This window comes from Convolutriloba macropyga, chromosome 4, assembly GCF_964194025.1.
Source record: "Convolutriloba macropyga chromosome 4, txConMacr16.3, whole genome shotgun sequence".
In the NCBI taxonomy this organism is placed as follows: Eukaryota; Metazoa; Xenacoelomorpha; order Acoela; family Convolutidae; genus Convolutriloba; species Convolutriloba macropyga.
Window position 1 is genome coordinate 50,934,567 of NC_134471.1, and position 26,236 is coordinate 50,960,802.

Genomic DNA, 26,236 nt, shown 5'->3' on the forward strand with positions numbered 1-26,236 from the left:
ATAAAAACTTAGAGATACTGATCAGATCTTATGCTACAAAAATTTGCAAGTTAGACTCGATAAAATTGTTCATTATAAACTCTCTGATATGAGTTATAAATTGTTACACGAATACGTGATAAAAGTTCCGGAAACATTATGAAAGAAATAAAGGTTTGCAATTAGTTTGAAAGCCCCCTTATAATATTTAAAATACCTAAAAAACGAATTAGTTTTCAAAATTGATATTAAGAAGAACGAATCATCTTAAAGATGCTGCCTTTTTGCTTCGTTTTCTGCAAAAGATATGTTGGTCAAAAAAAACTGACAGAACAAATCTTAACCAAACAACGGGAAACTCAGTTTTAAGGGTTGATAGGTTAAAAACTTTGTCCGACTATCGCCAATATTTATTAAATTTTAATAATAAAAACTAAAAAGAATCTTATTAATAAACAATGCAATTAAAACAAGGTTAAAATGAGGTCTATTCGTCGAAATTGCGAATGAAAGACATCGAGCGAACTCAATTACTGGTTCTATGCACCGCTCCATTATAGTGAGAAAATCAAACTGCATGCAATCTTTTTCCAGCAATTTTCCCACGAATGATATGCAACAACTGTCATATGTAGCTGGATACTGTATGCTGGCTGAGAAACTGGTGGCCTTTAGACAGCTGCAAACACCGTCAGCTCCTAAAAATTGGAAAATCTAGAACCGTTGTAAAAGACACTTGTGAATTTTCCAATTCTAATCAGACATGTCTTTGTTTAAGAACACTGTCTTGTGCTCAAAAATGACCCTCATCATACTTAAGAAATAAGAGCTCTCGAAATCCCTCTAGCATTAAATCATTGTGTTCGAATTTTCCTTCGAGTTCTAGCTTCTTTCACAAAGTAGTGTGGTTTGCAAATAAGCTTCAGTTTTAGACATCCTTTACTTGTCAAAATAGCTGTTTTATCTAACCTATCTTTTGTCACTGCGCTTTCCTTTGGAATAGTGTTGCAATAAGCCTCATTAGGCGAGTTTTTTATTACTCGACACCTAACTTATATGACAAACTCCCAAAGAGCCAAGATATACACGTTAAAGTTAACCTGCGTATTCTCATTTTGTTACAATTAGTAGTCACTGAAAACATTTGTTTTTCAAGTAATGTCATCTCGTCTCCATAATTCTAACGGTGGGTGTCATGTCAAATTCTTCCTCGGTAATTTTGAGAAAATATGTACTCTTCTCTTGCATGAGAATTTTTCTGTGTTCCAAATAAGTTTTTCTACGTAGTTAAATTGAATTCACTCTTTTTGCTGGTACGTTAATACTGCCCTCAGTAATATCCGGTACCTAACTCCAAGTCTATGTCAGTACTAGGCATGTCTAAAAGCAAGTCTTATTTCGTTTTTTAGTACTGGGCAAGTATTACAAATCTTGCAAGTCTTTGCTCGCACTTGGGTAGCACTTGCAAGTTGATAACCAATTCAAAAATTACTTTTCAATAAAATTAGAGAGAAAATTTTTGCAACTTGCCCCAATTTTGAAGTTGTTGTTTAACCACTTAATCGAAGTACCTTTAAATCGCCCCAAAGCTACCCGATGCAATAAATTAGCAGCCTGGGGACATAGGAGGTCATTAATGCGTTTTCAGCCTTGTTAACCTCAAAATAGCCAAAATCGTCATTTTTTAAAAAATAAATCTAAAAAAGTTAAAAGTTAAATCTGATGTAACAAATGTCGAACCTGTCCAGCCTACGGAAAATTGTTAAGAGACGTACAACAGTGAGGGTTTCTTTGATTAGCCGAGGCCCTGTCATCCGACATCAGGTGCTGATTCTTTGTAGAAAAATTCGCAACCGGGATTTCGCAAAACAAGTCCCGCGTCATTTAGCTAGAAATTTTGTAGCGCGGTATATATAATAACATGATATCTGAACAATTACTACTATTAGCGACAATCATTAACACCCGGATAAAGGTGTTCGTGGGCGTAAGTAAGAAATTTTGTTTTAAATGATCTCAGTGTGCTGAAACTGTGTAAAAAATACGCTGAAAGAATGGAAATTGCGGAGCAGAAGAACGGAAACTATCGCGTAAGAAATAACCTCACAGAGGCTGAAAAAAATACTTTTCCAAAATTTTATTGCCACCAAATTATAAAAGGCTATCCGTTTATTTTGTTGGCAAGTGCTGAAATTTTGTTTTAAAAAAAGCGTTGAAATTTGGAACAATTTTGCGTAAGACTATTTTGTGTTAGATAATCTTCCTGATGAGATTTTTTTCCTTTGTAGGCTGTCAACGCATTTACGACAAGTTTTGAAGCAAAAACCTCGATACGGCCAGCTAGAACAGACACCATAGAAATCTCAATTCTAAGCAAGCTTGCTCAATATGGAGAGTGAAATCCTCCTTACGTTTTAAACAATCAAGGCGAGCCAAATTGCTTTCAATTCTAGATTCAGGCAGTATCAAATTGGACTGTGTTTATATCAGATCATACGATATGTTTTTCTTCTGTACTGAATAATCTGATAATGAAACAAATCAAAGGCAAAGATACATACCTAAATCCTGAAAATTTTAATTTCAGTAGTTAGCAACTTCAAAATTTATAACTTCACGAGGAACATATAATTTGTGATTCAATTTGTCCTCTCAGAAAAGAAATCGGATTGTTATTTTGGCAGTTTTTGTTTTTTGGAATATAATCAAGGTGCCGTTGTCTGCGGTGTTGAGATACAAAATTAAAATTATTCTGTTCAATATAGGTGGAGAAAATTATTATTTTGATTTTGACGGATAGTGGGCGCACCACACAAATACGTTTATACTAATGTGAATTCTAATTTTTCTATAGGCATTGAACTATGACAAATTTTATTTTCTTCATTTCAAAAAATCTTTTCATTAAATTTTTGAAAGCTGAAAGCATTAATGATTGATCTTCCCCGTTGTAACTCGTTGAAGTCACCCGTTGTCTGCTTTCCCCTTTTAAAAATTGCTGCATTTTGTGATTTTGTTGATGTATATTGTTCATTTCCCTAATCAATCTGCTTCCTCTTTCTTTGACTTGGCGGAACTTTGCAACTTTGTAACTGTAAATTGCAAACAGCAAGCAGATCAAGATGTTTTAATTAATTTTAGAGCCGCTCAGGGGAAAAACTTACATTTTCCGTCTTGAATCTAAGCGAGGTAATTCTGTAACCCAGGCCTCAGTTTGGACAAGTTCATTATATTTATGTGCAAAGCGCAAAATGTAATACATTATTTACCTTAGGCGCGCAATATTTTTAGCGTGTTGCAGTAATAGTGGTAATTGTCGTGTAGCTGTATGTTAATCTCGCAAGATCTTGAAAGATCAACTTCGTCTTGCAAGATCTTGCATGATTCACATCGTCTTGCAGATCATGCAAGATTCACATCGTCTTCCAGATCTAGCAAGATTCACATCGTCTTTAAAGATCTTGCAAGATTCACATCGCCTTGCAGATCTTGCAAGATTCCATCGTCTTGCAAGATCTTGCAAGATTAAAATCCTTTTGCAAGACTCTTGCAAGATCATGCAAGATTAACATCCTGTCTCGACCAGAGTTTGACACATGGTGGACATAAAATTTTATCAACCCTGCATCCACATACACATACACCAGTAGTATAGTAATTTGCCTAGTGCTTGTAGGGGGGTTCGGACCCCCCCCCCCTACAAGAAATTTTACCTCTGAAAAAGTGAAATCTTTGTAATTTTTTCAGAGTGTAAGGCAAATTACTATACTTTTCAGCTATTTCCATTTCATTTTGATGGTTCATGTAAATTGAAACTTGGGAATTGGGTTTTGGTGGTTTTGAATTCATGTTTTCGGCGCGATTGAGGTTAAAACTTTAAATTGGCATTTTATTTAGTTTGGAGAGCGGGGAAATGTTTGGATTTGTCAGAGATTTGTTTACGGTGTGGAATTTACGAGGAACGGAATCAAAGGGAATTAACTTTGTGGAAATTTAAGTTAATGGTTAGACAAAATCAATTCTGAATGTTTTTATGGGCTTTGAAATTATATTGCGGTAGTGAGGGAAAATGTTCAAATTACTATTAAAGACGAATTGTGTCGGTGAATGGAAGACTTCAAGGGGGCTATTTAGGGACCGAATTAACTTGTCAGAGTCAGTGTGGTATGGAATATTTTGTTATGGAATGTCTGGAACTATTCCTATTTGCCTACAGTAAAGAAATGAGGGTTTGAAATTTGAAGTTTGGAAGTTATAAATATTCAATCTCCATTTTAAAGTCTCTACTTAAAGCGCTAAGAGCTCAATCTATACAATTTGCTCAATGCTTCAGTGAAATGCATATTTGCAAAATTTGTGACATTTACTTTGACAAAAATCAAGAAAAAAAACGCCCATTTTTGCCATCATCACCCTGATATATACCTAAAATTTTGTACTTTATGTTGCAAATCTGTTTTTTTCCTCCCAGAATTGAAAGCCCATTTAAGAGGCAATTCATACCTCCAGCCCAACCTTTTATACGACTATCGTTCTCTTGCAGCTGGTAAAGTTCCCGATCAAACTTGTCCCTTTTGTAAGGAGGTCTTTTATTAAAAACTTGAATTGGAAGAGCACCATTTAAAAAACAAGTGCTTGAGTGACAAGGTGCGAAGCCTCTTCAGGGAGAGAGATTCTAAAGTACGTTTTCTTTTTAACTTTTGAATTGAAGAAAACAGTTTCTTAACACTTTACATTGCAAATTTTTAACTTTCCTTTCTAAGATGTACTAATTAAACTATCCAAAGCAGCAGTATTATTAAAACTGAGTCAGAATCATAAATAACAATACGTTGGCGTTTAGTACAGATAATTGGGGAGTCTCTATTACTTTGAACTTCTTCCTCCTCAATTATTTGTGGTCGACTAATGCTGGGTAAATTTTTTTTGCTCTCCTCTCTTCTTTTGATTTTCTATTTTTCTCTGTTTGATTACTGACAAAGGCGTGTAATCGTCGCTGGAAGAGGGACTGGTGGCAGATCTCTCGTTTTCCTCAGCTTCTGTCAAAATAAAGGGGTTATTGGGAGTCTCATGGTCAGACTCATTGCTCATTTCAGAGAGGTTAGTTAAGTCAACAACGTCTTCAAGTTCCTCGTTTGAATAAGTGCGCTGGTTGAAACCGGGATCAGGGTTCCCCATCCAGACGCTTCCCCACCCTCGGGTAAATTGAAGACGTTAATATCCTCATCTGATTCGATTCCCCAATCGGGCTCATCACATATTTTCTTTGAAATGTACTCATCTCGAAGAGAGAAATGTCCAAAAGGCAATGTTGTTTTCCGGTCAGCATTTATGTATCTCTTATCGTCGTACGCACTCAAGTAAATTTTGTTCACACATACAGTTTCTAGTTGATGTTTTGTCGAAGCAATCTTTACATTTTCGAGTCTGACAAGTTCACCGTTTTCGAGGGTTTTTTTGAACAGCTCATGGTGGAGTTTTGACTGGCCAAATTTCTTGGTGCCCTTAGCAGACATTTTTTCGAAACCGCCAGCAATTAAAGAATAAAGTTTGGATTGAGTGCGCAGAACTCTTCAATTGGTGCTCCAGCTAATTCATCTTTGTCAGAGTATAAAAGATGGCATGATGTTTCTTTTTTCATCACATTATAATGGAAGTCCATCATGAAAAGTTTGGACAGTTCCAAAATACATACGCCCACTATGGTAGACTTGTTCCACATTATGTTCTGTTTCTTTTTGGTAATGAGCGACAAATTTTCGTCAATAACTTTTATAGTGCTAAGGACAACTTCAGATGTAGCTTTTAAAAGTTCGTCTTCAGTGCGGACAAAAGTTACAGTAACTCGATTCCTTAAACTTTTACAAAGTTTACCAAATGTCGAATTCGTCATTAGCTTAAAGAAATTCTGGTCAAGTTTTGATGTTGCTTCTTTTCGCCTTTGGGTATTTAATTCAGCATATCTTGATAACCACTTTGATTGTTGGAACTTGATAGCTTTATGAATCTTTGTTACTATAATTCCTTGTTCAACAAAGAATTTCAGGTTTCTGAAATGGGTAACGTAATGAGATTTAGGATGAAATGTTTGTCTGAGTTTATTTGTTTTTGTTGCTGAAACCTTCAGTGCGTTTTTCATTTGGGTCTGGTACTCACTGAGCTCCAACGGGTCAATTGGTTGTTTGTCAGAAATGATTGGGAAATCCGAATGCTTCTCATGAATCGCATCCGGATATTCCAGGTCCACTTCAACAACAAACCCAATCTCTCCATTATCGTCCGTTTGGAGAATTTCCTCAAGAGTTATTTCGGTTACCAACTCGAACGCTTTCTCAGGTAGTGGATAATTGAACATAGCCCGGCCATAAAGATTATTTGCATCGATATAAATGATCGATGCCAGTTCTTTTGACTCATCATAGTTGGGCAGTGAAGGACTGTTAGCCCTTTCTAGCCTTGAGCTGAATACTGATGCTACCCCACCACGGATCATTCTTTCAGTCATATCAAGCAGCTCGCGGTCAGTCAAAAGCTCAAGTTGTGGTTGGCAAACTTTTAGACATGCGCTGCCTGAGAGATTTGAAGCGGTGTAAAATTGCGCGCAGTCAAGCGAGTATGTTTTATAGCACACAGACCACAACTCTTCAAACCAACATGCCAGTTGCAGAACGTCTCCAGTGAGGTACAGCTCTAGAAATTGCTTTAGGTTCTCACAATTGAATTCTCTGAAAACTTTTTTCAGCTGATCAAGATCCGCATACGTTATGTCGATGCTGTTATTTTTCAGTCTGTTTTTCCAGTGTCGTATACCAGGAAGTTCGAGGTTGTTTAGTTTGTCAAATCTATCGACATAAGAGTAGGGAAAGTTTCATTTGTGTTTTAGCAGCTCACGTTGTTCATGACTATATCCACAATAAAAGTTATCCAAGATAGTGAATTTATCATCTGGCAGAGTCTGTACTAATTTACTCAGGCTGCTGGGCATGAATTTGAAACTGTCAATGAATCGTAAGTACTCATAGATAGCAACCTCGTCTCGTTTTTGCCTTCTAGTCTCAATGTATCCACCATAGTTCAAAGCAATGAACTTTTCATCGTTCGTGGGTATCACTTCACTCTTTACATTTGCTGTTGCGGAGTGCAGTGCTTTAACAATGTGATGAAGATCATAGTTCATCATATTATGAGCAATAACTGGCGTATAGTCAAGTGTTCTGCGCTTCAAGTTACACTCATTGTGAGCATAACCCAGAAATTGTCCCCGAAAGTGGCAATGATCCAGAACTTTTTCATCATCAGTTTCAAAGGGAACATCGCAAATCCAACAACATGTATGAAATGTTCTTGAAGGTGGTGTTCCAATGAAGATGGGATTCTTCCTCTTCTGATGATAGAAGAATTTTGCTAGCTTCTCGATCTTGGACAAATATCTCTCCATGCTATCAGGACCTGTATAGATGTCAAAGTGTATGGGTTCAGGGTTTCCTCGCTCTATGACCATTAAGCAATAACTGCATGGTAGATGTTTCTCTAAAGCATGAGTACTGGAGACATTTGGTTGATTTTTCACTGTTGCTCCTGGAACTATCAATGATTCAAGGTCCAAGTAAATCACAAAGGGTGAAAACCACCTCGCAGCAAAATTTTTGAATGTCACTTTGTTTTTCGTTAAACCAGGCATAGTTATTTGTAGCGAATCTTGTTCGAGACATTTTTGCTGATGTGTGTTGAAGTATTCAATGGAAGAACAAATGTGGAAACAGTTTCGACACAGATTACTTCTTTCACGATATTCTTTTCCACTAATTTTTGAGATGAGTTTGTGCAAGTTTACTATCAAAACATAATGGTAGGTTTCTCCATTGCTGAGTAGAAGTAAGTCAAGAAGGAAAGGATAATTTTTTCCAGCGGAGAGTCTCAAAGGCAGCAGTTGTTTTGACTCATACCTAAAAACAATTTTTTTGGAGAGCTTTAGTTAGTGAACACGGTTTTTTTTACATCAATTAATTTCATTAGCTGGTTCTTTTTTTAAGAAAGTTTTTTGTGTGAATTTTTGGATAACTATTGCAAAGAAGTGGGGTTACCTGAAAACGTTGACCTGAACTTCGTTTAAATCTACGAACATCGAAATGTCCAACAGGCTCATCGGCATATCAAATTCACCAATCGGTTGCTTTGCTGAAGGGTTCTCGCTGCTATATGTCAAAATATTTTTCCTGGGTCTGAAGCAGGGTCTAGGCGGTTCCAACTTCTCTTTCAAGTAGACAAGATGATACCCAGCAGTGAAACAGTACAGACAGCACTTGTCATCATTTGTGTTGTGTATGTTCAGGAGATTGGAGTCTCTCCTCAATGGATGGTTATCCGGAAATGGTATGAAGCTGCTCCCCCTCACTGGAATATAACGCACCAGTTTGATCGTGATTTTGTCAATTGTCTGCAGCTGCCATCCGCTTCCATAGCTTGAAAAAGAAACCAGCTTCGAAACTATGTTGTCCACTAGTTCCTCAAAAACGGTATCAGTTATACCTGTGTAGTATACCGTTGTTGTATTCGTGTTGAAGTAGACGCTGACTTTTTCTGGTTCTTCTTCTCCAGGTTTTTGAAGGGTCATCTCAACCATCAGTTGCATTTTTTGAGGGTACTGATTGGTGTGTTTTCTGATGACTTCTTCAATCTCGTTTCGTTTTCTGAACAAATATTCCATGATTTCTAGATCGTTACTGGTAGGATGAAGTTCATAGTAGTTGATGCCCCCCTTGATTGAGCTGACAACTGGCGTTGCGGGACTCGATTCAACTGGACCCATTTCAAAGACTTGAAGACCGTGTTCGTTTTTTATGTGACGGGCAAAGTCAAAGTTTGTATGAAAGCCCATACGACATGCATAACACACTTTCAGAATAGGTTGGTGATGGGAAACCTGTGAATGTTTGCGTAGGGAGGGCAAACTTTTCACTTGTTCTGAACAACTGAAACAGCTGAACGTGGGCACGTCTGGATGAATGTCATGCTTCCTCTGCAAATGCTTGTTCAGTGCTCGTCTATCAGACAAATGAGCCGGACAGTTTGTGCATTACAGAGGAATTCTGACAGAATTGATTGTATTTTGGGGTTATGTTGTTTTTTAAAGCTAACTGATCAAGATTGTAAGAAATGGTAATTAAACTAGAAACTGCTTTGTAAAAGTTGAAATAATGATAGAAAATTGTTTTTATAAAAGTTGGTTTGAATTTGATAAAGAGAATGTTTAGAGAAAGGTTGTTTCAGAAGCAATAGGAATTGTCAAAGATCCAATGTATTCAAGATTCGTAGTTTGAGTTTTATTTTGCAAGAATTTGATAAGTATTTTGAGAAAGTGTTCGCACACACGTTTAGAGACAGTCAACGGAGCAAAGTGAAAGTTAGAGAAATACAAATTTACACGCTGCTCCCAGTAACGCCTAAACAGATCAAATGTCAAACATTATCTTCCGTTGTATATAGTGAAAATATATAGTGAAATAATAGTGAAATCACTAAAAAACATTAGCTCAAAATTGTACCAGTGAATTTCGTTTTATTGCGTTTCGGTATCAAAAATTGAAATCAGATTCTTATATATCTTATCTGGTTCAGGTATAAGTATGGGTTGGCGCAAAACATGTTAAACTTGAGCAATTTTATAGTTTAGTTTCCCTAAGCATTTAACCAAAATTGAATTTCTGCATGTTTTATTGAATATTCAACCTATGTATAATTCCCAAACATTTTGAACACTGCCATTGATCAAGTATACAATTGAAATTGTGCTTGACCTCTCCAACGCCCACTTTGCAATGAACAATTTGTTTATTTCCCAGATTTGATAAAGTTTCATATCCCAAATATTGAATAAAACTCTGCGCTACTTGACAGGATTATTAAAATTTGCCCAAGTATTAAAGAAGGTGTAATCAAGAACAAAATATTAAATGTGTCGTATTAGGGGGAACCGAAATGGTCAACAAAGTTTCCAAATAAGTTGAATTGTCTTCAATGAATTGTATACAACGAAAAAAGTTAAAACAATTTTCAGCTGATGATCTGTTATGAAAAAATTTTTTCATAGGAACAAGTAATTGCTTCCGATCGACTTCCAACACAATGTCATGAGCGCTCAGAGAAAATTTTCATAATTGTTAATCATTTTTTTGAGATTTTACCAAAAATTTGCCAAAAAAATTGATTTTTTCATAAAAAATCTACAATCAGCTGATGGTCTGTTATGAAACAATTTTTTCATAGGAACAAATAATTGCTTCGAATCGACTTCCAACACAATGTCATGAGCGCTGAGAGAAAATTTTCATAATCGTTTATCAATTTTTTGAGATTTTACCAAAAATTTGCCAAAAAAAATTGATTTTTTCATAAAAAATCTACAATCAGCTGATGGTCTGTTATGAAAAAATTTTTTCATATGAACAAATAATTGCTTCCAATCGACTTCCAACACAATGTCATGAGCGCTCAGAGAAAATTTCCAAAATTGTTAATCAAGTTTTTGAGATTTTACCAAAAATTTGGCAAAAAAAAATTGATTTTTTCATAAAAAATCTACAATCAACTGATGGTCTGTTATGAAAAAAATTTTTTCTTAGGAACAAGTAATTGCCTCCAATCGACTTCCAACACAATGTCATGAGCTCTCAGAGAAAATTTCCAAAATCCTTAATCAAGTTTTTGAGATTTTACAATAAATATGCAAAAAATTGACTTCTTTCACAAAAAATGTTCGAAAATAATAAAATTTCCCCAAAAATTATTATAATATTAGTTGGTCTTTATTATAATATTAGTTGGTCTGTATTATAATATTAGTTAGTGAGTCAATTGATTGAAATCAAAGTGTTTTAATAGAAGGCTTTATGCGAGGATTATTTGTATTTCAAAAAATGGAATAACTTACATATTTTCTGTGGTTTTTGATATTTTTTTTCCAAAATAATGAAAATTTATTTTGTTCACTCTTCTTTCCTCAAAATTTTTTATATTAAAAATGGTTTGTTTGAACCTCGATCACAGTGAGCCGATTGACTCTAGTTATAAACAATTCTACTAAATTCCATAACCCGTACGTTTAAGTTTTCTGTTTTGAAGATTTAAGGATTTCTTGCATTCAGCCAAATTCGGTTATAACTCTGTTGTTATAAAACCAAAAACAAGAAATTTAAAATTATCTGAGATCAAGTAAATCATTTTTTGGGAAACTGCAACACAACACACATTAGAGTTGGACACCACTGAACCTTTTAGTTTCAATATATTGACAAATTCTTTATGAAATACTTCCAATATTAATAACAATTTCCCGCTAACATGTGGAATTATTGCTTTTCACTTTTTATAAAAATCAAATTTTTTTGACCCACAAAATCCAGTAGTGCATGCAGTGTTGTACATAACTTTCTAATGTTTTTGCCAAAGAGTAGGAGATAACTGAAATTGTTCCAGTTTTAAAAAAATTTCTCTTAGTCTGAGTTTTCAAACAGCTCTCTCACACGGGTCGATGATTTTCTTTTCTTTGGAGCATTGATGGTCTCCGGGTTCTCTGTGTTCACCGGTGTAATTTCAATAGTGCTGGCTGTATCCTGATTTTCTTGGTTGTGTTGAGTTTTTATTGGAGTTTCAAAGTTAGTACCTGACAGGTTGCTCCAGAGACCACTGAAATTTTCTTGAGAGCTGCTAATGCAACTTTTCATATTTTCAAAGAGAGATGGGCTGGTTGCTGGGGATGCAGCTGGACTCGCATCAATCACTGGAGTAACTGCTGGTGTTGGTGCTGAGGGCGACTCAGGTGATCGAGGTAGCCCCCATAAGTCAGCAAGATCATCGCAAGCTTGGGTAACACCTAGTTGGTTCTCAAAGAATGGAACTGTATCACAACCGTATTTGTACAAAATTTTCTTGACCGGAGCAGTTAAATTAACTATATCGTAAGCCACAAGAGGATCCTCCAGTTTTGAGGGAGAAATAATACCACCTGACGTGATGTACGATCCTTCGATCGAATCTGATGACGGTTTATCAGGAAGTTGAGATAGAAAGTTTAGAAAGATTTTTGGAATCATGCAATGTTGTTGGGTATTCCAAACATCCTTCTCATTGAATTTCTTCTGTTGTATGAGGTCAATAAAAATTTCGTAAAAAGTTTGATACGCAATTGTCCGTTCCCCGGAGCCTTCGCTTTCACACAGAATATAATAAGACATTTCTAGATATTTCAGTTTTGGTGAATTTTGTATTTTTGGGAAAATCAGAAATTGAAACGAACAGTTCGAAGAATTCAAGAAATAAAACGAGCAGTTGGTTTGCTGTTATTCAATCGCAAGTAAAAAAGTGAATGAGTGGGTTACCAGAATTCGGTTCACAACTTAAAGAGTTGGAAGTTTGTACTCATGTGATTAACTTAGTAGTTAAACTGGAAAAGCATAAAACTACAGAAGTTTTATTTGTCTTAGTCGTGGTCTCGGCATAGGTTTTATGACTGATAATAAAGTAAACGCGTGAAATCATTTTAGTTAGAGCTATTAAATAAGAGTTTTGCTCCATGGTTTACTGTTCAAAACCTAAGGTTACAAGTGGCTTTCATTAAACATTAGCGCTGAATGGTGAAATGAACATACATGTAATCCGTCTGAACCTGTTTTATGGCCTTAAGCGGACTGCTCTACGTACAATGTTTGCGAAAGAGCACATGTGGTTCTGAAACGCTAATCAGTACAATGAAACAATTATTCTCCTTAATATTCGCCCTTTACAAAACTCTTATCAGTTGAACAATTCTATTTTTAGCACTATGTTAAAATTGTTGAGTTTTACTTTCACCAGGGGAGACATTATACCCTATTTCTTGAAGAAGAACAGTTGAACAAATTTCAAATTTCAACAAAATCAGAATGCCATTTACAGCTGAAAAAGACGCCGAGTTTGGAGACGCTCATTTTGACGTTTCTAAGAATGAAAAACGCTTGATTCGAGTCACGCTCAAAACATATGAAAGAACAGGAACTTATATCTTTCTAAAATCATTCAAAAAGGGTGAACATGACTATGAACTTCAACAAAGAATAACCCTGACTTTGGAAGAATTTGAAAAGTTGTCAAAGAAAACTCCAAAAATTCGAGCGGCTGCTCAAAACTCAAATGACATTGATTCAACAACTAAACCAACCCCGGCAAAACCACCAAAGTTAAAGCAAAAAGACGACGAACACGAATTATCTGATCAAGAGTAAATTGTAAAGAAAATGGTGGAAGCTATGTATGAGCGCTCACCTGCCTACTTTAAACAATTTCAAAAGAATTTCAGGTTTTTCGTTTCAGAAGAGAAACCATCCTCAATGTTTGCCAAGAATTACGCTTTATGCATGCATTTTGAAAACGGTTATTGTGAAGTTTTACCCTCTAACCATTGTCATGTGTTGTTTGATGTGTCTGATGTGTATTGAAACGAAATAAGCTTTATACAGTTCCTTGTTTGTACACAACTTTCAATTTTTTTTTCAAATGAGGCCACAGTGGAGACAACTGGAGAGATTTTCGAAAAACTCATACTAGCTGTGGAATACAATGGTTCAGCACCGTTGACAAAAGGAGAATCAACAGGCATTCAGAAGCGCTTACCAAATTTGATCGAAGCCCTGAGCAGAAACCACCGCCAAAATGAATTTGTTGGTTACAAATCTCTGGATAATGCTGAGAGAACATTGAATCAGCAATTACAAACTGACCGGATACCAACTGAAACTCTAAAGAGATTTGAAAACATTTTGTATGGTCCTCATTCTGGTGCTTTTTGCCAAATAATGGATATTTTTGTGAGTGGCTATGGAAAGTTAGATATTGACAATGATGTTTTGTGTGTACGCTTAGTTTTTGAAGAAAAAATAAAGTTTTGGAAAAAAAATTATTCAATCAAATCATGTTAGTAGTGTTAGAGCATCATATGAAGCGCAAAACGTATCAATTCAACATCACTCAATTTTATAATTTCTTTTCCACCAAAAAGATAATGAGCAATATAAATACAAAATAAGCCACACAATATTGAGTTTTTGTACTGGCTGGTTTCTTAGCAATTCATATACAGTTTGTATAATACCAGCAGAGGAAACAAGTCTATTGTGCAAATGTTTATATGAAGTTAGATTTTGTCCCAAGGGATCCGCAAAAATATTATCTCCGTTCCTTTGACAAATAAGTATCCAATGTGTTCCAATTGATTGAGAAGTTGATACATTCACAATAATGAAACTGTTCTGAGATAAGTGCAGCGGAAAAATGTCAGCTGCAAACACACCATGAAGTTTGTACTTCAAACGTTTATATCCTTGAACGAGGTTGTTTATTTCATCTTCATCCATCAATTTGTAGGAATAAGATTTTTCGAAACTCTCCGTGCAGAGTCGATAAAAATTGTGCTCGCTTTTTCGCCAATTATGAAAATTTCAATATTACTGGGCAACGCGGCTGAAAACTTAAGTTCAATTGAAATTGAACAATTGGTAAGTTCAGGGTGAACAAAATCATGTGACGCCTGCTGAGTGTTGGTGAGATCAAACACCATGATAAAATGGTTAGGGTATTCAGACAAACTTATTCCATGTCCATTGTCAATATAGGCTAAATCTGACATTGTGTTCAGGTACAAGCGTTTTACGTCAGCTGTATTTATGGGGATGTCTGCAACGGGGAGTCCATTTCGATAAATACATATCTGCTCCAGATTAAATTTACGAAAGGTAAAAGGATTGAGTTGTTTGCTTCCTAAGAAAGCTTCATTTGTGTTAAGACAAATGGCAAGACGTCGAATAGGCTCCCTGCTAAAAACATCTCCCTGTTTCCAAATTTGCAATCCAGTAGAAGCCAGAAATGATTTTGTTATAGTTTCCAAGTAAGGATAGGACGCTGGGCTTGTTAGTAAAGTTTTTTCAATGGCAGAAACGATGTCGTCGTTCAATGTCATTTTTCTCACATACAAATTAGCTTCTATAATTTTCACTTTGTATGATTTTCCAGCATCGTCAGATATTACAACAAAATCATCTATTGATCTTCGAAAGGAAATTCGCAATGTGACTCCGCTCAAAAGATGTCGATCAAATGTAAAAAAATCTACTGCCACTTTTCCATAAAAAGTACATTCAGCAGATTGTCTAACCAAAGCTTTTCGTCTGTTAACTTCAGCTGTTGCTATCGCTCCAGGATTATCCTCTTACGAATAACCTTGGCAAGCCAACCAAGTAGCCTTTGCGTCTTTGTTGTGAGAAAATTCGGTTTCAATGAAACTTTTGTGAGCATAATTTCCATTTGCATTTGAAATTTTCAGTCCGTTGGCAGATACTGTACAGTCAGAAAAGACTGAATGTAAAACATTATTACAAAAGTAAAGAGCGTCTGTTTTGGTTACATCTGCTGCAGCTCCAGCATCATATTTTAAATCAGCTTCAGAAGCCTGAACTATCTTGCATTTGATTTCCGGGAAAATTTTTTGCAGATCAATAAAATTATTTCTGTCTCCAGCAAGCTCAAACTCAAGCATGGGTCCGTTAGGACTGTAAACTGGCCCTACTTTTTGACAAAAGCTCCCATCAAAAGTTACAAGAAGCGCTGGTTTTTCGAATAAATCCAAGGAACTATGTGTTGCCTCTGTTGGTAACATATTACCGATCGTCTTTAACTTTGGCAAAGAAATCCGACCGACTTCTCTTTGGCTGTGTGTATTTTGAAAAGATCACCTTACTTTTTTTGCTACATTTTCTCGCTTTTGAACCTGAACGTTTAGATCGTCTACGATTAATTCGCCTTTGTCTCATTCGCAGTGCCAATGAGCCTCCTGTTTGCTTTTTGACTGTATTTGATATCGTGTTTTTCAGCGCTTGCTTTGGAGATTTTTTTACTGACAACGTCCATTAACTCTGGTACGCTCTGTAACAGAAGCTCTTTTCCAACACGTTTTGCTGCTGGTAAAATAAATTTTCTTGCAATAGGTAGAGCGATTCTTCCGATACCACTTGCTGAAGCTCCAAAACCGCTACCTCTTTGCCTATAGTGTCCCGAAAAATAAGGCAAGGCAGATGCTTGATTGGTGTAGTATTAATCCATTGCTTTTACTCACCAAATTTGTTGAACTGTAACGTCAGAATAACTTTACCAGTCCCTGAAAAGGGGACTAATTGACCTGTTTCGGTGCGTAGTTCTATAGAAATTGACTGAATCGTATTTGAAAGAAATTTTTTGTAGTCCAAATTCTAAAAAACTATTCAGTGTGTTGGTTCAAGCTCGCAGACGCTACCGTTTTTCAATCGTTGTTTTGAATCAATGACTCGTAATAAAGGTGCTTTCGCATCGCCCACGTATTGATACTCAATAATGTTTGTATAAACGAATATCAAATGTTTCCCGGCGCACAGATCAGCTGGAAAGTCACCCGTAAAAGCCTTAGTATCATCTTTTTTCATCAGTTTATTTGCAGTTGTGTCCATTTTGTACCCAATGTGTGTTCCTCGTCCATCAGGGACACCCTTAAACCAATAATGCTAGGAATTTCATCGCTTGGAAACGTAATTCCCTCATATTTTCCAAAGACAATTTCAAATTTACCAGAACTTTTAATTTCTCTGAAAGAAAAATTTGGTAAACCAACAGTTCTTTTAATGGTAGCTAACAACTGTGGCACAGTATCAAAAGTTCCTGGCATGAAAGCTAATCGCTCACCGTTGTATGGACGTGATGTGACATTGGCTCCAGAGCTATTCCGTTGGTGATCTTCTAAACCACTTAAACTGTAAAAAATTAGGACTCCGTTGGTGATGTGCTCTATTTTTGTTGGAAAAATAATTTCACTCAAAGCTACTCTCCAGTCTCCCGACAGTTGTATTTCATCATTGAAAAAATTCCTGAATGAAGCCAATGTGTTTTGATCGAAGATCTCCATCGAAGCGGAGGAGATTACATGTACCGTAAATTCATCTTCAAAACGTTTACTTGCAATTTTGCACAGGCGACTCTCGAACTAATTGGAGTTCGGGTTGATAGAATTTACCCTGAATATTTTCCTTATCGGTATCGATAAGAGAATTCGTTGGAGGGTTCAATGTTGGGATAGACGAAATTTCAAAAACCTCGTCTGTAAATGACTGTTTGTAACCCTTTCCAAACGTCTCCTCTTTTTTCAGTATTCGTACACGATCACCGACAAAAAATTTTGGTTTTTGAGAATATGTTGTATTCGCAATCAACGATACCTGTCGCGGAACGTCTTTTTTCGTGACTTTGTTTAGAGCAAGATTGATTGTTCGATTAACTCTATAATTGATAGTTTTACAAATGAATCCAGTTTATCTAGATATGAATAGGTCCACTTTTCTTCTAAGTATCTGTATATTATATTCTTGAGGGAACGTATATTTCTTTCAGCAAAAGCAGACTTTTTCTCACTGAACGTACTGTATAAATGAATTCCGCGTTTATTGCAGAGGGCTTTGAATTCTGTGCCATCATCGACCCAAACTTTTTTAGGTTGCTTATGTTTGATCATTTTTTTGAAAGCCTCTGCAGTTTCTGTAGCATATTTTGTTTTTAGTGGTTCAACTCTGAGATATCTTGACAGACAGTCAACTGCAACAAGAAAGTAATTCACACCACTGTTGTACTTTGCAAGTTTATCAACAAATGCTAGATCTACGGACCAGATCTCATTTAGGTCGTTAACAATTACTTTAAGCCTTGGAAATGTGAAGCAACGTGAACGAAATTTGGTGAAGGATGGTTTCGTTTTCAGATACATTTTTACTTTTTTCATTGATAATTTACCCAAAATTTGCAGTCGTTTTGCGTTTCCAAATGACGCAGGTCCTTTTAAACAGAGGTTATCAAGTTTCTTCACATCCTCTATAGAAAGCCCAGCCTTTTCTAATCGTGTCTTCGTCTGTCTTCTTTTTGCTCTCATCAACTTTTGGCTTTGCAATTTTTTCTTTTGTCTCAAATCTTCCTCTTGGTTGTTTTTGTTGCTGTCTCTTTTGTTTTCGAGTCGGTTGCTCTTCCTCTTCTTCGCTGTAAAATTCATCGAGAACTTTTTTTGCATGAGTATTGTAAACCAAGTGGGCTGCTGTATCAAGTTCACTCAATATTTTGGAATACTTTTGCACGTCAATTTTTTTGGTAGGTTGTCGTAAATTGTACAAGAAATTTGTCACCTTCACTCCTTGAGGTTCATCTTCAATATGGAGAACATTATTCTCTTCACTAATAGAAGCAGTATCGGAATCAAAATTGTTTTCAGGATTATTGCAGTTCTTTTTGTTTTATTTTCATCCATTCGTTTTAGTTCCAGCATTATTGAGTCAAAGGCTGAATCTTTCCGTTTTTTCACTACAGGTTCGATTTCACTGTCATCACTAACAAATGACTCTGAGTTTACATCATCTGGATCACTTGTTCCATCACCGATACTCCTTGTTCTCGTGATACGTCTATCAGTGCTTGTGTCAGCATCTTTCTTTCCACTGCTCTGCTCAAAATTTGGATTAGATCTTTGTAGGAGCGATAACTGAGTGGCTTTTTGTTGATATATTGGATTATCAAAAATTTCTTCCTTGGTTGGATTTTTGGATATGAACATCTTCTTGGGAATCAAACAAATTCTTCTGCATGCGTTATTCGACTTTTAAGTAAAGATAGCACGAGAATGCTATTGCCTTGATAAGTTGTGATTTTTTCGTCAAAATAAATCGCTTTTTCTTCAGACTTGTTTTCTTTGATAATAACTGCTGAAATGAGTCCTCTTGATTTTTTAGTAACGGTATGTTGACTGGAACATTGCCATTGATGACATTGAGCAAACACTCGCACAGAAAATTTAAAAAACTATTTGGTGCTTCTTTGAGGAACTTTCTGAAATTACCATCAGACAGCGCAAGCATTTGGTTTAGCGTACATAACTCTTTCTCTCTCATCTGGTAAATTAGTTATGACCGCTTTGGAGGAAGATAGATAAAAAATTGTTGGACCTGGTTGTACAATATTTGAACAATAACGCAAGGAGTCTGAAATTTTTGGATCCAAGTCGATGAGTAAGTGTCCAAAGGGTAATTTTGTTCCAAACTCGTAGCTTTCTTTTAAAAAACTTGTGTTATTTAACTGTTTGCCAATATAGGTGATCTGCTGTATGTCTCTAGGTGATTTGAAAAAAATGATGTGGGTTGTATTGAGATCAATTGTTCTTGATCATTTACTCTGTTGGAATAAGTAATGCTTAACGTAAATGACGCTAATATTTCTATGACGTCCAGCAGTTGCGAGGTTAGAAAATTCTTTATCATTGAAAAGTTCCTCGCAAGAACCGTCAAAAACAAGCAGACAGTTTTCCAGCTGTGAAATCAAATCAAATCCAGAAAACTTTGTGAAAAAAATGTTCTAAAGAGCTGAACTTTGGTTGCTAATGTTGATAGAAGTAGTAAATAGATTTAAATTTTGGGTAAAAACTGTTTCTCAGTAACATTTGAAAAATGAGCTCAGTTTTACCACAGCATGACGGCCCACAAACAGCCATGAACAATCTATCGCTTGTTTAAATTATCTTGTTCATAGCTTCGGATTAGGAAGCGCGTAGCCAACTGTGCATGACAGCATTGAAAACCAAAATATTGACTCTTCGCAATCAAGATAAAAAAAACACAAGTTTTATCAACGACACACCAATAAGAAACAGTATTATTATAATTTGAGTAAAATACACTACTTTTGATCGTGGTAGTCTAGAGTTACAAAATTTCCAAGAGCGTCTCTCTTGATTTTCTTCATTGAAAACTAAATCATTCAAACCTATTCCAGCAGGAGAATCTTTCTGGTCTTCTTTATTACTCATTTGAAAAGATGTTTTGATCAAAAATGAATTAAAACATCAGTTTTTTGTGTGTTAGCTCATTATTTTGCTAGTAATTCTCTCAACCGTAAAAAAATTCATATGTAGTATATCTAGAGTCTTTGTCTTCTTTCTTGTAAGTCACTTTGTAGTTCGATTGCATGCCACAATCCTTTGCGTAGTAGGCAATTGACTCCACGTTTCCTTTGCTGACTACCTGCTTGATTTCATCAGGGAGACTTCGGTCGTCCAGGCTCACTTGAACTGGGGTTGGCGACTTGTGCATAGGTAAAGGGGTTAATTTCAGTCTTTTCATTTTCTCTTGTAAAGACATGGTACATTTGAAAGTATTCAAGCAGTGAAAGATATTTCTTCAGTGTCTCAATCTCCGATAAGTTGCAAATAATCTGTTGTTTCCTCAGAATGGATTGCCCACGTGATTCTACTTTATCTTCTCTGACCAAAGATAGATTTATTTGATTGTCATTCGTTATGCAACTGCATACTGTCAAACTTGGAGATAAATTCACTTGAAGAACTGAAGGAGCTACCTTCTCCACTCGACGGCTCATTGGCGGGGAATGTTAGCCAATGGAAATACAACTGTGCTTTTCTTTTAGCGCAATGTCTTTTCTTTTGTTTCTCAGGCAAGTAAAGAGAAGGTAGAGCACAAGTAAAATGTTTAATTGGGGTAACAATTTCCTAAACTTTAGGGCATGAAAATGTATCCAAATCTATCACTTCTTTCTGTAAAAGTGTTTGCAGTCATTCAGTTTTCTCTTTCCCTTTAGCATAAAACTTTCCTGAAGGAAAACGAAGTTTAATTGCAATAAAAATTTGAGATAAAAACCAGTAAGGATAATTGCCACTATTCCACGAAAAACCGTGTAAGAACCTACTAACCCACTGATGAGAGTTTCTCTCACTGGCGGATAGTGAGTTGTAAGAAACTGGTGGAAGGAACAAGATTGTGTCTGTGTAGTTGTTTGAGCAAATCGATAACTCCTTAATTATAAAACCCGATTTCTTATGACGAAAACCTTCAAAATCTAAGACAACAACTTCTGGCTTCAACATTCCAGCAAACTAAATAAGTTTCGTTTAAATGTTTTCACGAAGAGGCAAAACATTAATCCAGTCATGTGACCAATGTAGGCGTTTGTGATTGGACACGGTAAAACGTATGAATAACCAGGACCTTTCTGACTGTGCTCTGCAATAAAACCCGAGGCGTCATGAAGTATTGCATGTAATCGAAGGAATTTATATGACTTAAGGTATTTGTCGAGTGAAGAGTTGTCTATACCTGTAAGACCACCATATGGTCTCAACTTGAGAACAATTTCAAGGTTAATGTCTGGGTCCAAATCAAGACATGCTGCCAAAAAATATACAAACCGCTCACTGTATTCCGGATAGCCTAGTTTTATTTGATCATAAATTTCATGAATATTTTTCAAATCTACCGTTGCAATGGTTGTCATGCCGATTTGCAAATGATAAAATGAAATAATGAACTTAAGTTCGTTGCTTTTTCATATAAGAAAAAAAATCAATTTAACAAAATTGTTTTTTTGAGAAAGTTTTTGACTTCTATTTTTATGTAGACTATTTCAAAGAAAATAAAAGTCAACAAAAAATTGTTTTTTGAGTGCTCTTTCACAGCGCAAAATCCATTTCAGACAATTTTAGAATCGAATTTTACTTGGAAAAATTTTCGAAAAAAATTCAAAATTTTCAATGTTATGACCCCCATAGTGCATAGGTGAAAAAAGTGAAATCAACAAAAAATCATTTTTGAGTGCTCTTTCATAGCGCAAAATCCATTTCAGACAATTTTAGGATTTTGAAAAAAATTTGAAGTAGTAGGCATCAGGTGGCTCATATAGGGTTTTTCGAGTTTTTAAAAAAATCATATTATGATATTCTATGAGTTTAGGATCTATCCAGTTATTCTCTAGTGAATATTGGAACAGCCGTAATTTGTCCAGTGATTGTAGGGTGGTGGGTTCGAACACCACCCCTACAAGAAATTTTACCTCTGAAAAAGTGATTTTCTCTGAGTCAAATCAAGTTTTTTTGGTTAAGTTTTGCCAGCCTGGGTGAGAATGCACCCAGGCTGGCGAAAGTTAGCCAAAAAACTTGATTTGACTTAGAGAAAATCACTTTTTCAGAGGTAAAATTTCTTGCAGGGGGGGGGGGTTCGAACCCCCCCCCCCCCCCCCCTACAAGCACTAGGCAAATTACTATACTACTTACACCCAATTGCACGGGCTTTTTAACGTGGTATCATGTCATATGACAACATATAACATGTAACTAGTGGCCATAAACGGCATTCGGGATCCAAAACAAAATAGACCCAAAATTTGTTGAACAAATTTTTTTAAAAAAAGGTAAGGAGATCTTTATCATGTATCAAATATAATGATCCATCTGATGCTGTTCCTATATGGTCTTAAACAAAATTTAAAAGTTTTAATATGTCTATTATGAGGTATTTCATACCAAATATTCTTGTAGCAATTGGTTGTACAGAAAATCATCAGTTTCTGTAAAACAAAAATCTCCCTTGCCTTCTGATGTGTTCATCTTCTCCATGCACATAAAACTTTTGAAGATCTTCACTTTGAACTCAAACTTGTCCTTATTAACGTTTGACATGTTCAAACTCGAAAGTAGAGAAGATAAAATTATCGAGCCTGCATCATTCGAGTCATCTCTGTTATCATCGTCATGTTTGGAGGATTTTGTGCCCTCAGACTGAAACAAACTTGTGTCAGGACGTTTTAGGCAAAATGAATCATGCTCGCCAAGGTTGGGAGGTGCGCGACTCAAGCCAGCTCTGATATCAGACCGTAGAGACACAGATGAGACCCTGATCATACTTTCCAGACCTGACCGTAGACTCTGCGGTTAGACGCTGTCACTGGGTCGCGCGGTGCGCTGTTGAGCGGGACCCAAGTCGAGCTGATCAAAGCTGGCTGGGGTTCCGCACCTCAACTTATGTAGTAACTCCATATTCGTACGGGGCACGTCCAAATTCAGTCTCAACTCAGCAATGGATCATACACTGCTGCAATTCAACACTTTTAGCAAAATATTGTAACGCATGTTTGAATAATTAATTTGTTTTCTTAAGTTGAGGTATGCCCAAATAATATATATTATTTATAAATGCAAATATGGCACATCTCACAATTTGACTTTTCTCAGTGAAACAAAACTTAATACATCTTGCCATCGTAAAACATTTATTCCTAAGTCGAGCTGGCCAGACTGAATTGAGCCCTGATGAGACCATCTTCTAGCGCACACATGTTCTCGGTGCGCTCGAATTACATGGTCTGGAAAAAGCTTCGAGCGCACTTTTGACTGGAACTTGTCTGATCAGAGGTCATTTCGGAATGGGATGGTCTGACCAGAGGCAGCTTCAATCGCACACTAGTCTGATCAGTTCACAAGTCGAGCGAATTCTTTTTTCAAGTTTTTCTCTTTTTAACTCACAGATAAGAGTAAACAAACCGCTAAGAGTCAACAATACAGCAGCAGTCTGATCAGAACGCCATTGAGAGCCAAACGGGTTAATGCCATTGAGAGTCAAATGGGTTGATTAGAACCAAGGGGTCCAACTGATAGCAGCTACCGTTCCCCTCATGAAAAGATATGGAATTATTGTAGATCATGAAATTTTCATGTAGAGCTGTCTTAGTTCACCTATTCAGTTTAAATAGTGAATTAATAAATGGCGAACCCAATTTTTTTCGGTATTTGGGTTTTCTTTTCATAGCAATACTTATAGAACTGCATTTTTGTTAGTTGAATATATGATTGAAAACAAAAATTTTCATGAAAAGAATATATTATAGCAATATTGAGAGCTTTGTTTATGTTCAAAAACAGTTTCTGGTCAGAGGCGATTTTGAGTGCTATTTAGTCTGATCGCATTTAATTTTGAGCGCACTTGAGTTCGACCAGAACCAATTTCGAGCGAACTTCACTCCAATCACAAACGGATTCCAGTGCACGGATCGGTCTGATCAGCAGTGACATTCGAACGCACAATAGACTGGTCAGAGGATAAATTAACCTGGTTCGGTCTGATCAGAGGCCATTTCGGTCTGAACCTCAACCTGATTATGTTGCAGTTTTCAACTGCTCAAGCGCCTCTGATATATTTTCGCAATAGGAAAACTCTTCAGAAAAACTCTTCTGGATTTATATGTACCAGAGATATTATTTTTTGAATGCAACTTTCTGTCGTAATACTCTAATGCGAGATGGATTCAATGTTCGCTTTGTAGAATTTGGCAAATTGAATGATTTTAATCACATCCCAAAACTGATAAGCTATTCGAAAAATCTATTTGTTTTTGTCGTTCGATTCGATATTGGAAAGACAACTTGTTATTCAATCTAATTTAATGCTTTTTAATTGACTCCACTGAATCTAGTTCATATATTTTGCGCAAGAAAGTAGAGATATTTTGCAGGTGTTAATGTAGATCTTATTAATAGATGTTTTGCTGCTTCAAACGGTACCAGATTTTCCTCATCTTATGATTAACTCCATCTTTCTCCAATTTTTTCAGTTGACTACTGACCTTTAAATCAACTGTGTTCCAGTGTCTCTTAGGAGTTTTACTGGCCGTAGTTGTTTTATAGCTTTGGTCCAAAACAACAAATTGAAGATTCGTTGCCGCTCGCATCGTTTTTGATGTTCGGGTCGTTGGACCAAATGTTGCGGCTGCTCATGAATCTCAGCGGCAGCCAATCCTCACAGCCTGGTGCTCATAAATTGCGGCGGCTTCATTGTTTTTTCACTTTGATTCCGATTCGATAACAATCTCGTGGAAGCTATAAGTTAATAGGTCGTTGAAAAAAGACTGTAAGTTTAATTCATTGAAACGAAAAAAAATCTTAGTGATGAACTATGTTAAATCTCGTAATGATAATTGCAAAGCTTCATCCAATTTATATGAATTGTAGTTTTGTTGCTGTCTTCTTATTTGACAGATCAGCAAACAGTTCACAAATTTTAGCAAAGTAGTTCAGAAATTTTTCCAATTTCAATATCTAGCCAAACCAACATAAAAAGACCAAAAATGATTAAGAATCAATTCATTGTCAAAAAGAGACCCTTGCATCGGTTTCCAATGGTTCTAAGTACAAAGCTCGCACATTATTCAATTCATTCGGTAAATGCAAGTTAAATTTAAATTGGAATCTATAACATAAGATTTACTAATTAATGATTGATTGATCTGGTAAGTGAATAGGGTCAACATTTACATGGCAAAAACATATAACATATAAGTGCCTCAGGGGTTGTTGCTACTTTCGAAGCATTCGTTTCCTCATACATAGGGTATTCGAATAATAATAATATCTAAGAGATCATAGGAATAGTTTGTTGAGAAATTTGGTTATGAACAGGTAAGATCTGACAAAATCCTCTTCTGCACTATATATGCGCAAGTATCCACAATTGTGGTTACGTTCTAATTGGGATCGAAGTCATTCTAACCACGTACCATATCGTGGCCGTTCTGGCTTTTCCTCTTCAAAATCGGGGGAGTAGTGGACAACTTTGCAGTCGCAACTTGTAAAATTACTTAGTTTTGGGCTTTCGGGTAGTAGCAAATACTAAGTTCTAGATAACCCTTTTCTTTATTTCTCTGGAGGTTTCAGCACTTTTTTAAAGATGGTGCCAACATCCTTGCCCCTTTTCGATCTCGGAAACATCATAAATGAACCGTGGCTCCAATTTTACTACTGATGGGCATAAGTCTCGACTTGCCATTTCGACGCCTGTTGATCAAATGTCGCAAATGACGAATGGATTATTTGTTCGATTTGATATTCACGCCGTTTCACTGAGTCTTTTACCATGCATGAAAGCTTTCTTTCCTTCAGGTTTGGCAGATTCCCGTTCGAGAATCTTGATTTCTGGTTCCAATGGAGAAGATATTTGCAAGTCCATTTTTTTATATCTTTTTCGAATATGCTTGCGTTGTTTTCAGGCAATCTCTCAGTTAGTGGTCAAAGTGACTGGATGGCATGAATGGAGTTGTAGCATTTTCTCAAAGCATCAAGGAGTGGTTAGGTTTGACGGCTGTCAGATCTTGGCAGTAACCACCAAATGCCATCAGTGGACCCACGTTGAGTTTTTTTTCTCTACAAGACACATTCCCGTGGTGTGTACTTCATCAGTGAGGCCACAGTTGTCCAAGATCTGAACCCTGAAATTTAACTTTCAATTTTTTTCACATTCCAACAAAATGCGGGTGTCCTGGGGTTTGTATTTCTTTAATATTTTTGTGAGCTGAGTCGCTTTCCATTATAGCTTTTTCCCATTCGTTTATGAAT

General features: G+C 36.2%; 1 protein-coding gene across 3 annotated transcripts in view; it reads right to left on the reverse strand.

The window, feature by feature from the left end:
- Positions 1 to 367: 367 nt before the first annotated feature.
- The window catches only part of LOC142338490 (uncharacterized), a 32,509-nt gene continuing 6,640 nt past the window's right edge, over positions 368 to 26,236 (reverse strand). For 2 of the 3 annotated variants that reach the window (XM_075388267.1, XM_075388268.1), the window contains exons 2-4: positions 24,472 to 24,724; positions 22,444 to 22,630; positions 368 to 677 (exon numbers count right to left, since the gene is read on the reverse strand). In XM_075388267.1, coding sequence (XP_075244382.1) covers positions 400 to 677; positions 22,444 to 22,630; positions 24,472 to 24,576 — 570 coding nt within the window. In that variant the 5' untranslated portion in view covers positions 24,577 to 24,724 and the 3' untranslated portion in view covers positions 368 to 399. The remainder of the gene's footprint in view (positions 678 to 22,443; positions 22,631 to 24,471; positions 24,725 to 26,236) is intronic. The other variant, XM_075388269.1, reaches the window with a different exon arrangement.